At 30.0% G+C, this 14,664-nt stretch overlaps 1 protein-coding gene across 3 annotated transcripts in view; it reads left to right on the top strand.

The window, feature by feature from the left end:
- Positions 1 to 13,677, top strand: part of LOC129968941 (uncharacterized) — a 150,354-nt gene extending 136,677 nt beyond the window's left edge. For all 3 annotated transcript variants that reach the window (XM_056083304.1, XM_056083305.1, XM_056083303.1), the window contains one exon: positions 8,479 to 13,677. In XM_056083304.1, the coding sequence (XP_055939279.1) occupies positions 8,479 to 8,483 (5 nt within the window). In that variant the 3' untranslated portion in view covers positions 8,484 to 13,677. The remainder of the gene's footprint in view (positions 1 to 8,478) is intronic.
- The last annotated feature ends 987 nt before the right edge of the window (positions 13,678 to 14,664 follow it).

Here is a 14,664-nt window from a genome sequence, read left to right as displayed (position 1 = left end):
AAATCTCAAATTTGACAATTGTCGAGAACGATTTATAAGCTACAAAACAAATTTTTCAGCTAACCAATTCTTCAGCCAAAGTGCACATTCTCCCCTTTTCTTGCTTCCCTGTCTGTCTCCAGAAAAACAAATTCACTTTTCTTTCAGAAATTCCATGTCAGGTTTTACTTTCTTTACAAAGCCGGTACTATCTGTCTATTCGAGGGAGCGTGCGGTTACTCCCTACCCCAAGCGTAACAAGAAACTTCTTTAAAAATCATGACCTCCGACCCCCTTCTATTTCGGACTTCGCTTTTTGGAAAAGGGTAAAAATATAAGTCCTTTCGGCATTTCTCTTTTAACACACAGTCGCGGGGGAGAGTCTAGATTTATTTACCAGAAGCAGGTTTACCAAGGTAAGGTTTTCCTTGCACATTCCTCTACCTTTTGTTAGTCCCCTTCTTTTCACCGGGTGGTGGCGAGAGAGTCCATTCTTGAGCATAATATAAAAGACACCCCCGCTTTTTCAGGATTTACCACACAAAGTGAATAAGGGTTAGATATGTTAGTTGTGGTCTGGTATGATTTTTGATGTTTATTTTGACCTTCTGTTCTTTTTAAAAGGTTAGACTGGTTGGACTATCTTATACTCTTAACTCCTAGCCTTATAGAGGGAAAGAAATGAATTTGGTTGGTGGTAGTAAGCTTGCGCTAAAAAATTGCACTCAGGGTAATAAATTTAATTATAATCATGATGGGTTTAATATTAGGGTGTCCCATAAGTTTCTTTCCAATTTCTAATATGAAATGAATACAAAATATTTATTGAGATATTATTTATTTTGTTATATAAAAACCCTTTTGCTCTATTACCTTCTTCTATCTCTCAAGAAGCCTCATTATGTCTTCTTTCCAAAATTGTTGTGTTTTGGGCAAGAAATAATCCTCGAGTTGGGCATTTATTTCGCTGTTGGATTTAAAGCGCTTATCGTGAAGTGATTTTTTTTAAAGAAGTAATAATCAGATAGAGCGAGATGTGGAGAGTATGCAGGATGCGGTAAAACATCCCAATCAAACTGTAAGATCTTCTCTCTTAAGACTAATATGTGGCCTCGCGTTGTCATGATGGAAAACAACGCCTCTCCGGTTCCTTAATTCTGGCCATTCTTTTCCCATGGCAGCTTTCAATTGATCCAGTTGATGACAATATTTAGTAGAATTTATTGTTTCATCTTGAGGAAGGTGCTTGTAGAAAATTGCGTCTTTCCAATTCCACCAAATAGACAAAATAATTTTTTGGGGGGTGTAGTAGAGCTCTGGTACGATTGAAACCGATGACATAGACGACTAATAGATAAACCTGCATGTTTGCACAAGCAGGGCCAGATAAGACCATTCATAGCGAGATGAGAAATAAACTTTTGAGATATCCTAATATATTTGAACGGACCGTCTTTTGAGCACTAATAACCTAAGTTTTTAACAATTTTAGCATGTATATAGTTAATGAGCCAAATTTTGTTATTCTCATAGCATGGTGGATTATTTTATTCACTTAATTGCAATTATTGTCTTCTACAAATTCACTGAATATGAGCCAAACTTCGTTACTCTTGTAATTATTGTCTTTTACAAATTCACTAAATATAAGTCAAACTTCGTTACTCTCGTAGCATAATGGGTTATTTTATTGGTTTGATTGTAATTATCGTCTGCAATTTCACTGAATATTTTTCTTAGATTCTCAAAATTCTTCGACGTTATTCAGTAAACAAAATTATCTATCATAAAATTTAAAATACCAAGTCCACAGTGTGTAAAATTCCTGTATTAACTCCTGCCTATTATTGATTTGAAATACCTCTTATTTTTATGATTTATCGTTATGTGAATTTGGCATATGTTTAAAATTTTAAAAATAAAACTTTATAATGATATTGGAAAAAATATAAAATAAGACGCACTTTTTCAATTGCTTAATTTTGTTATTTGTTTAATGCGGAATATAAATTATGTCAAAATGTCATTCATTTTATCATTCAAAATACAGAAAAAAAATTTATTTCTTTTTTGCTATTATATCATTTAAGCACTTTATTTTTCTGGCATTTAAAACTCATAGTAATGAATCTATAGTTCATGCCTTGGATACTGAAATGTTAAATATTAAATTTTTTGGGGTAATATTGAATTATGCCAATGTTTTATGCATATTTCTCTGCTACATTTAAGTCAACATTTTTTTTTTTTTTTTTTGTCTATATTGCAAAAATTTAGGTGAAAGACGATGCTAAATTGTTAATAACATTTGAAGCGTAGTAGTTTTGTATTTTTAAATAGTATTTCAGATTTATTTTTTAGTTAACATAGTTCTATCTTGTAGAATAAATTTAGGATAATTCGGAGAGCGAATCGCACTATTTCTTAAATTCAACTCGATATAATGATAATTAAATTGCTTTTGAACTAAAAATCATAAGAATGTAATTTTTAAGAAATTGAAGACATTTTGGAGATACTTTAATATTTTTTCCCCTTAAACTCTAAATCCAATTATGCTTTGCTTTTATTCATTTTGAAATAAGACGTAAAAACTATACATTTTGTAAAAACCAAAGCGAGCATAAAACTTTCGCAAACATATGCGTTTTCTGACACTAACTTCTTAGAATGTTCATCTAAGCCTTGGTAGTATCTTATGAAAGTTAACTGTCGTCTGTCTGCAGATGGGGGCAGCACGGTGGGTGGGGGGGTGGAGGAAGAAAATAGGGGAGAGCCAATTAAAACAAAGACAATTCCTCTATTGTTCTCAATCAACCTTCACGACCGCTTGCGATCTAAATCAAGCGTTCATCCCTTTCTTAGACACACATTCTAACACGTAAGCGTACGTTCGAATTAAAGCCGAATCACTTTAAAAGAAACAACTTGAAGAGCAACAAAGAGTAAAAGTAGGCTCGGGTTAAGTGAAGGGATGAAAAAAAAAAACCTGTGGGAATCTATTTTGTTGCTTCTGCTACCGGTAGAAAAGAACAAAGAGTTTGCTTTCTTGTATGTGTATTCTCGAGCGGAGTGGAGTTGAGTTGTTTGCGGACGGGGGAGTAATTTGCTGAGGTAGCAAAGGCTGCGACTTGCCAGAAGACTTTTCTGTTTCTATTTATTTTATTTTATTTTGTTTCTGTTGATGTTTATTCGACCTTTTTTTTTTTTTTTACTCCCCCCGCTAGTCTGCTGCAGTGTGTGAACAATGAATTTTTACGCTCAAGTAGGTCTCATTTCTTTTAACTGGAGCTCCACATTTGTGCTTTCGCCTATCTGCTGCATTTGCACATGTATTGTTAAAAATACTAATAGGCCTACATGTCAGAGTTATTTTGTAGTAAACGTTTGAGATGAATTGAAACGGAGCTACCATCTGCTATGTAAGACGAGAGATCTCAAATTGAAAAAAAGTATCGTGGAGATTTTTTCCTTTGTTAAATATGCCGAATTTACGTATAAGGTTCATAAGCTATAGCTTTAGGACTCTGTTTTCATTGGGAACCTCAAAACAAGACTATCGAGCAGGTGTACCAATCATATAGTTTAAATTTCAATGATCTTGCGTAAATAATATACTACACACAAAAACATGATAATTTCTTATAAATTTCTGCTGCCTTGAATAAAATCTTTTAATTTTTTTTCGAACTCACTTTTATGTAATTCATTTTCAATATCTTTTTGAAACCTCAAATATAGAACGGTTTCTAAGCATTACGAAAACTGCAGAAAAATAAAACCGAGGGCTTGAAGTAGAACTAATGTATGCATTTGTTATAACTAATTGAAATGTTTGATTGCAATTTATTTTGATTCTTCTAGTATTTAAATTAAAAAAAAAAATACTTGTTTTTAGATTTTTAATGGTATCAAAATTCTGTTTCGCGATTCCATGTGGGAGATTTACGTTTAAGCGAACAATAGCTCAATGCTCCCATTTTCTTGGGGTCTTTTCAAATCTTCCAAGTGACCAAATGTCATATATATTAATGATATTTTAGATTATTAGGGCCTTGTCACCTTTAAATCCGATGCTGTTGCAAAATATGGCTCTTCTGTCAATTTTATTTTAATCTCAAAATAATTTTCTGCCATTGTTTTGCTATTTTTTGCGAAATATAGAGCCCCTTATGGAAATATTAAGTGATAAAGTAATTTGCATTCCTTTTATTTATTATAAGATTATACACTGGGTTCTTTTTATTTGGTCATTTAACGTCTTAATTGTAAATTACCTAAGCGCAGGGACTTTTATTGAGCTGAGCAATTGGCATGGAACATATACTGACGCCATCTACCGGCTACTATCTAAACTACGTTAACCATTATATCATATTTTCTATCATACTTTTGTAAGCAGAAATTTTATTCGCTTAATTTTTTCAATAATTAAAAAAAATTAGGACCTTATTATTCCAATTTTTTATTGCCTTCAAATAGATATTTTTGTAAATATTTATATTCTTTCTGAATTAAATAGTATATCTTTCTCGAAACTTGAAGAATGTTCAAATATATATTTTATTCCTGTTTTATGTTCTTAAAGTTAGTTTTATAAAATATACAATTTTGTAATTATAAATTTTCAAAAATAAATATTTATAAATTCACTTCTATTCGATATCTTCTCACAATTTAACATTTGTCAAGTAATATCCATCACAATAGATACAACCACACAAAGCCAAATTCGAGGCCACCGTATACTTGGAGACCCATTCATTCCAAAATAAGTTATGGCCATGCTTTTGGGTGGGCTTTTCTTTTCGAATTCGAGTTCTTGACTCAGCGAAACACGATACTGACACTTGTAACCATAAATCATGCCCTTAGCCTTAGTTCTCAGACTTTTTTACATCCAAGTTTTTGCTTCGTATTTTCGCAAAAATATTTTCATGTTTTCGTGAATTTGATTTTCTGTTTGGGTTTCGCATGGTCCATGTAAAATAATCTGATCTAAAATTAATCGTTTGGTAATTCCCTTCCGCTATTATTAATTGCGTTGTTTATTTTGCAATCGCAAACGTTTTTGGAATTGTGTTTCTTGGATTGGATTTTGACACAGGTCACGTGAAGTAATTTTATTTGGCGATAAATTATTTAATTTTCCTTTGAAATGAATGCCGGTTAAATTTCTAGTCTTAATCGAGAAGTGAAAATAACTGTTGTACATCTGTACGAAACACTGTTACATGTGATCGTGACATTTTTTTTTATCTCTCAAATGCCAGATCTTGATGAATAAAAAAATACTTTTTTTTTTTCTTTGCTCTCTTTTGTTTTAAATTGCAAATCTGGGTGCTTCTCTTGGCTTAGAATCAAAGAGTGGCGCATTTTTAGAGCCTTTTTTTATACGAGTTCTTTCTCATCTTTTACGTCACTTAGTACAGAGTAAGGCTGGTTTAGAATCCTGAAAAAGTACTTTGTTAATGAAAGTGAATATAGATTTTTTTTTTTTGTTAGAACTAAAGAAGTTAGTGACGTTAATAAAATATAGATTTTTTTTGTCTTAATTTTTTTTTTTTTTTTTTTTTGTGTGTGTGTGTATGTGATTTGCATTTCACGTTCGCTAAATAATGCAATTAACTAGTTGTATCATTTACTTTATCAAAAGTTATTCTGATTCATATTACTTTTTTTTTAAACTATTATTTTTAGAGTAGAGAAATTTTTATTCTCGTTAAAGAAAGTCCACAATGATCATAAATAACATGAAAGAGAGAATATAAAAGAAAAAAAATTATTTGTTAGAATTTTTATCATGATGGTTTATTATTATATCGCTTTTATTTTTCATTTATATATTTATGTATGTGGTTATGTATGCAGTTTTAAAAATGCTTATTAATTTGCACTCGTCTGTATTTTGCATCCTTTTTTCTATAATAATTTTACTGTATATATGTATCACTAAACATTCTCAGATTTGCCCGATTTATGCATTTTGAGTTTCAAAACTGATAACAATATTCTAGAATGCATTTCATTTTGTAAACGGCCCCCCCCCTTATAGTGTATCTAATGGAACAATCTGAGAAGAAAAACTGTAAGACATGATTCTTTTTCTTTCTCCCTTTTCAATCGTGAACGTGCACGCAACCTTTCATGTGAGGGCGGATCGCCAACCAGATGGCGCCACTGTAGACGGACTACCGTTGACCCCAGCAGTGACCCCTGGTATACCTGTTGTCCCTCAGTGATGGCTGAAATGTTTTTCCTCCCCTTCTGAAAGAACGAATAATGAACGAAGCGGCGGATATTTAATTAAGATCTTTTTCTTTTGTGTATGAACTAGGGGAAAAAAAAAAAAAAAAGACTGATCGATGAAATGGAATGGGAGAAAACAAGTAAAAATTTGTTTTTGTTTTTTTTATGAAGAAGTTGAGGTTTGAGATCGGCCGAAGGTGATTTAGGGATTGAATTTTCACGGTATATTTTACGACGAAGAATCCTTTCTTACATATTTCCAGGAAACATAGGCAATTATTGTGTGTATGAAAGGGGATGGGACACGAACCCTTATTTCAATGAAATCAATTTCGGCACATTTTTTTAGCATATTTTGGGTTAATATTTTTTATTTCATTTTATTAACTAGTTAACTGTTTCGACCTCTTTAGGAAATGCGTGTCTAAATTGTGGCGCAAAAATTTAGTGACGATGAGTACACTCGTCAAACACAGAGTATGTGTAATATGAAATTATGTTGAAATGAATTGACTTTTATTTTTTTTATTTCAATAATCATATTTATTTATTTATTTACTTAAACTAACATACATTTTTTGCAAAAGAACGAAAAGGAACATAAAAAATTAATATATTTTGATTTTCTGTTAGAGAATGGTATTGAGTAAAACATGGTACAACGCATAATAACCTTTGATTTTTTTTCCTTTGATTTCTATTTGGCCTCAAAATATTTTAAACATCTTGAAATTTAAGAATATGTTGAGATTTTACTAAAATTGTAATTCAAAATGCAAATTGTCACTACTTATTACTCCTGATGAATAAATTTGTCATAACGCAAAATGTTGTACTTTTTCCATGACCGGTATACTCGCCCAAAACAGTTAACTGATTTAAGATTTAAATTTCTATTATCCTTATTAAAAACAAAAGAACTAATTCTATTCTCTTGAGGTAATATTTCATTAAAAGAAACAAGAATTAATTGAACCTCTCACCATTTCTTCAGGAGAGCAGTTTTTGAAACCTTAAGGTATTTCGAACCAGAAACATTGTCCTTGTTTTACCGCTCTTCGTGTAAAACTTAGCCGAAAGAATTTGCGAACTCAGTGGTTGGAGGGAGGGGGGAAGGAAGTGTTAAAAAGGCAAAACTTGCTATCGCCTCTTGGCAACCACTTGGTTGTCTTAAGTGGAAGATAAAAGACAAATATCTTTCGTCAACTGTAACTGTATCCACATTAAGGAAAAGGGTATTTCGAACCAAAGCGCACAGAACATACGCGGAACAGAAATAGAGCTAAATTCTTAGTCAACAATAGACTGTGACCTATGAGCTAAAATAAGTTTTGCCATGCTTTCGAGATGCGGAGAAAAAATAGTTATGTATATACTCCCCCGCGCGTTTCCACCCCCATTAATGCTTTTTTTGCTCTGTGTTTGTTTTTCATTTTATTGTTCTTAAATGGAACGTGTGCAAGATAATCGTTTGCCTTATGAAGACATTAGTTTTTTTCTTTAAAATTTATTTTATTTGTCTAATAGATAGAAAAATTAATGCGTATTAGTTAATTTCAATTAATAATAACACTCTAAAATCCCGAACTATGGAATAAATATATTTAATGCAACATTATGTAATATATCGAATACAAAAATTAATAGAGCTAAAAAAAAATCGCACGTTTCGATTTTTTTTTTCTATTATATGCTTTCTTTTTATCGTTTTGATGTTTAAAATTAATTCTTTTTTGTAAGTATAGCAACTGAAAAATAATGATTATTTAAGTTTTTCATATTAATATATTTTATTATTTAATATTTATTTGTAGATAATTTTGTTCTGTCAGAATTCTTTTTTATATTCGTATTTAATTTCTGACTCAACACACGCTTCATTTATTTACGCTGCTGTTTAAAAATGTTTTATGTTTGACAGCTGAAAAAAAATTTAGTTTATAACTTTGTTCTTTATGACAAGCAGACGATTTTATACGACTGAATTTTGCCATCTAATTCGGCTTTGCTTTGATATAGGATTATTGGTAACATAAAATTCTAAAACTTTCGCACTCAATGTGTAAATAAAACTATTTCAATATTTTTAGGTGTATACAAAACAATATTTAAATGTTATATCTGTTTCAGAATTTATCAGTATTTAAATATCTGCAGTTTAAAATGTGTTGCAGTTTGACTTTTCATATGGATTTTTGCTCTTTCTTTTTATACGGTTATTCTAATTAAATTTTTTTCTTTCTTTCGCAGAATGAACGATGCTGGATCATCTCAGAGACAAATGCTGATTTTTGTTGTTCTCGTTTTCCCATGAAGATAGAAGAAATGTTATTTTCATAAGGTCACAGAAATTTTCGATGCGCATGTGCAGAGAAATTTTTAAATGTTATCATATAGTGATATATATTGTTAAATAAGAGATATTTATTTGAAAAGAAGAAATCGCACAGAAAGTATGTTTGTGACATGAATATGAAACGATGTGATTTTTTAATCCTACACTGCATGATTCTATAAATTTTATGTAAATATATGAATGAAAGACATTTCTTTAAAAATTAAATTTGACTCTATTTTTAAAAATTATAAATAGCTAAAATAACTGCTAAATTAAATTTCTTCTGAAAAAAGAACTTTAATTTGTGATTGATTAATTCCAATCTAAATGCTGACTAATACTCTTCAGTAACTATTTTGACGTTCTTCTACGATGCTTTCCAACTAAAACATATCCAGCACGGGATAAGTAGCTCAGTTCCAAATAATTTCTGCATCATTTTGCAGTATTTACAAAGAGAATGAAACTTAAGAAGATATTCTCCTCTAGTATTCCAAATTATATCATTGTCCCGTTTTGAAGCCTTTCAGATATATTAGACTGTACTTCGTTATTTCGACCCGTTGTCAATTTACAAGGTTGATGGATATTTGAGACAAAAGTATCTTTTGTCTTCTTACTATTAGACTTTCGCGACCTTGAGTACTCTAAAAAACATTTCGCTTGGAGAAATCTGGTGCATCCCCTGATGCACCAGATTTGATTTTTAATCTTATAAATGGCCATTTCTATGGTGGTTGAGCTTCAGTAAGTCTAAATAACCCATTCATTTTATGTTATAATAATTGGAAAAGTCTTTCCAAAGCAATTTTTAAAAAATATGACGAACTATGATTAGCCATTTAATTGTTAAATGAATAATTTTAGTTAATTTAACTATTACATTATTCAGTTTTTTTTTTTAAATGGTTGTCATACAAATATGTAGAGTCATTCAGTGTAGGGTTAACCATCTCAAATTATTTAAAAATCGTATATTGATTTCATGTACAGTGGCGTGTGTGCTTAATGTCAAAGTGTAGGGTTGAAAATATTGTTAAATTTTCATTTCATCTTGAGTACATGATTCTGCTATGTTGCCAATTTTGCGACAGTTTTGCCAATTGTTAGATCAATTGTATTAGATCTAATACCATATTTGTCAAATTGTCGCTTGAAAAAAAATGGGGGGGGGGACGTAGCATGTTCTCAAGTCTAACCAGATTTTCTTATTTAAAATTTATTTGTGTTTTTGCTAACATAGTTAGCAATCATTAATTTGTAATGGATTTTAGCAGATAACTTGTGTTATAGATTTGTGTGAAAAAACTTTTTCATTTTGCTAATGCGTTTGTATATATAAATGTAATGTGAGGTGTTCTGCAAAATGAAAATGTGTTTTCCTGTATTCTAATTATTGTATTGACTGTTCCCTTTTATAGATTATTATTAAATTAAAAAAAAACTATAAAAAGACAGAGAATTTAGGCTCTTCATCTATTTTGGAATGATAGAATTGTTTAATTTGTTAACAGGGAAGTTGAAATATATAAAGAGTTGGTCGACAATTAATTCCTCTTTTAACAGGTTAACGAGTTGTGAAGATATTCTAGTTTTGGTAGTTGTTCATACAGATCATAAGATTTGGAAACTGGTTGTCTTCTATACAGATGACCCGGATAAAAGTTGCAAATGTTTATAATATAGTAAAAATTACACATATAAATATATGTATATGATTGTTGTGCTTAGCATTAATGTTGTTCGAATTTATTGTAACCCAGAGATCATACTTTTAAAGCTGTTTAAGAGAACCGCACATAAAATGTGACTTAGCTTTTTTCCCCCAACCTATTTACACGCTGACTGAAAAATAAAGTATTTTAATCTTTTTAAAAACTAGAGATTTTATTTTAAAATAACATGAAAATAGTTGCTTCATAGAAGGATATTGATTAATTTTAAACAGATAATATTTTAATACTAATCAAATTTGGACACAGATATAATTTAGGCAGAAAATATTTGTTAATTTTTCAAACTTTTTTTTTTTTTTCATTTGATATGCAATTCATTTGCATTAATTAGTTCGCATTTAATTGATATTGTAGTCGGCAGATGGCAGCCTGCGCCTGTAATCTGAAAGTCACGTGATCTCGATGCGATCACGTGATCTTCTAATTTGCCGCTATTATTTCACTAAACACGAGGTCGAGGAATATTTGATTTTATTTAAGTTTCTTTTTTCGTTTTTGTCTGGACAATCCGATGTTCGTATCGCATGCTTGCCGTCGAATGAGATCATTATATTTTTGTGCCAAATCAGAAATTTCCCTGTTGCCAACTTCTGCACTACTTATAACATACTACTTTTTTAAAAATGATGGGGTTATATTTTGACATTGTTGAAGCAATAGTTATTCGTTGTGCCACGTGATAAAATGTGAATATATATATATTATAAATATATATACAGAAATATATAATTAAACATGTCTGTATATAAAATAGCTAGCTTTGCACTTTGTTGTAATATGCCCTGATGTTTGCTCAAACTATTGCACAAAAAACTTTTTAAAAATTACAAAATAACCTATTTTAATCGTTTGGTATTGTGTGCTATTTGTATGTACCCTGAAAAAAAAAAAAGATTTTTTATTCTTCTTGTGTTTAAAAACTTATATAAATTTAATAACTAAAATTGATGTTACTTTTGCAATATAATCAATCGCCAATTCTTGGTTAATATTTTATTAAATTTGGTTTCTGCTCTTAAACAAGCAATTTGATTTTCCCGCATTAAATTTGCCGACGTCTTATAAATAATAGCTGTGATATATGATAATCTACGATTTGGATGGGACTCATATTTATTTGGGCTCAGGTTTGGTGGCGTATTCAGTGCCATGGTTTTTCTGTAAATATATTTGTATATATACATTTTTATTATTGCTCAATCGTACAAGAGTGTGATATGGTTTCCAAGTTGTAAATAGTTATGGTTGTAGTTACCAGAACACGATGTGTACAAATTGCTTGCACGCATCTGTATATCCTTTATATTATTCTGAGCGTTTATTTTTTTGTAATTTAAAGTGCTCATGGTGTTTACCTAAAGGTTGATATAATATATTTTGCACTGAATATAAATTATGTCAAATAGCTTGCAATAAAGAAAAAATTGTTAAAACCAGTAAAAATTCTACTGCTGAATTGTTCGATATGTTAGAAACCTTCCCATTGATTGCAGTGTGTTTTATCATGTCCCTTTTTGCATTTTGAATACATGTAATTGAAATGCAATCTTATGAAAAACAGAAAATTCGAGAACACGTTACTGTGTTGTCGGCAATTTAGTGACTCTTTCGCCAATCGTGATGATGGTTGCCATCATAAGTCATGGTTCTAATACCACATTTGGCGATTTATCTCTTTTTAAAAACATTCATGTTCCACTAGAACATCGTGTTCTCGATTTTTTTTTAAACTTAAAAACTACCTATTGTTTTAACGACTGAAAGGAATTTGAAGAAAGAAAATCTGATTTCAGATTTTAAATATATACTAGAAGTGTCATATTTACATAAGCTATCTTTTATATAATTGGAAATTTTCAAATTGCTTTGATATTTTAAAGAATATTATAGCATAAAGTAGGCTTGGATATGCTTGTTTTAAATTGAAAGAACTTTGTTATCAGATATTTTATTGTTGCAAATTTTTGATGCCAAATTTTTACAAATTGATTGTTAAATGTTTACTATGTTTGAGATTTCATCAATTCATTCCTTTTCTTTTTGTTTTACGAATTATTTCTAAAATCCTGAATCATTAATTTATGCATTATATTAATCTCAGCATATGTGCCATAACATTTGTCATCTTCATTTTCATTTATCTTTCCACAGAGCAAACATAAAAGGCAGCCTTTCATATTATTTTTTTCTCTCCTTTAGATCTTTTTTTAAATTCTGCTTTGAAAGAATTTCTCATTTTGAGATATGTTGCAAAATGTAAAATAATAGCAGTTAAATCAGCTTTGTAAAAATACAGAATCTGATCTAGATTAAAAAAAATATTTTAATATTTGAAATTCCAAAACTGAACACTAAAGCTGCATTGCATGTTCAGAATTCAGTATGATATATATAACCTCAACCGCAATGGAATTGCCTCATTCTGTCTGAGCGCTGGGATTTGATTAATACACGTGATCGCGGGAAAACAGGTAAATGAGATTAGAATCTAAGCATCATCACCAACCACGAATAGGTAGTAGGAATTTAGTAGAAATTACATCCTGTTATTTGAGTGGATATAACTCGATTCCAGTACTTAGCTATATCTACCAGGGAAGAGAGAACCTGCTTACTTATATGGATGCTTCTATTTCACGTGGTGCCATCTGTTGAGACTTATGATTAATATAAATGGGAATAGAAAAAATATAATTGAAAATTAATTTTAAAAAACGCACAACTTAAGATCTTGTCATATTTTATACATAAGGCTGACAAATCGCAGTGACAGTGATGCAGTCATGCGTTCTTTTTGTAAATCGATCAAAATTGCATTCTTTTCAACAGTATTATTTGCCCAGTTTTAAATGTATGTTGTTATATTCATAATGAATTAAGTGGTGCCACTACTTTACGTTGATGAGAAATTTGAATATTATTGAGGATGAGGAATATGGACATCATTAAAGATGAAGAATGTGAATGTTATTGAGGAATATGTATATGGATGAGAAATATGTTAACGAATTAGCGAAACAAACTCATCAACGTACGTCAAGAAATTTAATAAAATGAAAACATACTTTTTTTAAAAATCATGATGCAGCTTTAGTACATCTGTTAGATTGTTAATAATAAGAATAACAGTTGCTATATTTGTTTTCTTTTGAAAGAAATTAACGCTTGTTTGATGTTTTTATTCTGCAGAAACTTATTTTATTAAGGCAGTGTAACATGTCCAGCATAATGATTCATCCCTATATTTTTTCATATGAATTGTGAACAACCCAAACTTTTATGACATTGACTACTTAATTGTGTATGTATGTGCTATACGTTTACTTTTCGTTTTATTTGTTGATGCTCTCATATATTTAAAACAGAAACCTTGTGAATAAAGATATCTTCATTTATATAATTTTTGTCTGTGTGGTTTATTATTGTCTTCTGATTCATATTCTTTCAATATTATTCTAGTATCACAATCTCAATTAGGCATTAGCCGCTTTTGGTGACTATCTGGTTCCCTGGAAATAATATTGGCTAAAATTTTCAATTAATATTTTAAACAACCTGTTTTTATAATTACTTCTTCAGCAAAATAATTTTAAGCTCCCAATTTTGATAGTCATATTAACTCATATTATTATAGAAACTTTACACCGTTCTGTTTATTGTATTATATCTATTTTATTTTCTGTCGGCTGCCGTAAAATTTGAACTCTAAATTGAAATGAAAGTGATTAAACTTCAATTAATACAAAAACTGTTTTGCTGAAATCAAACATGCTTTTTAAAAATATGAGTACAGCAAACACAGTCGCTAGTCATTGAAATTTTTATGTGCACTACATAATGTTATATATAATTTGTGCAATATCTCAAAGAATTATTCAATCAAAAATTCGGTGAAAATTCAGTTTTTATTTTGACTCTCTGAAGGATCTAAATGAAGTTAATTAATTTTATTTTGGTCAATAAATATACTTCTGATAAAATTAGGAAATCTAAATTCTTAAGTACTCAGTAAATATTCTTGACACTCCAACTTTTAAACAAACAAACAAAAAATTCTATCTTCTGCAACTGAGCCTTATCGAATTCTGAATATCACTATTTTAAGGCAATCAAAAATTTCGTAATATTAGGTTAATCAGCTTTGGGGAAACTCCCAGCATTACGATTGGAGTTATCTTCTTTGAGATCAATGGAATGATCTAAAGTTGCATGTTTTTACAAAAAAAAGTAATATTCAGATTTTCATAGCTCACTCACTTTTAGTCGCAATAGCATGGACCTTTCAGTTTTATTTAAAATGTTATAGTGTCTCAAGAATATGTAACTAAATATAATTGAAAGGGCTTCGGATCTGTATAAATA

The sequence above is a fragment of the Argiope bruennichi genome, chromosome 5 (assembly GCF_947563725.1).
Source record: "Argiope bruennichi chromosome 5, qqArgBrue1.1, whole genome shotgun sequence".
Taxonomy (NCBI): Eukaryota; Metazoa; Arthropoda; class Arachnida; order Araneae; family Araneidae; genus Argiope; species Argiope bruennichi.
Note: the sequence above shows the minus strand (reverse complement) of the source record. Positions and strands in the feature narration are given on the sequence as shown.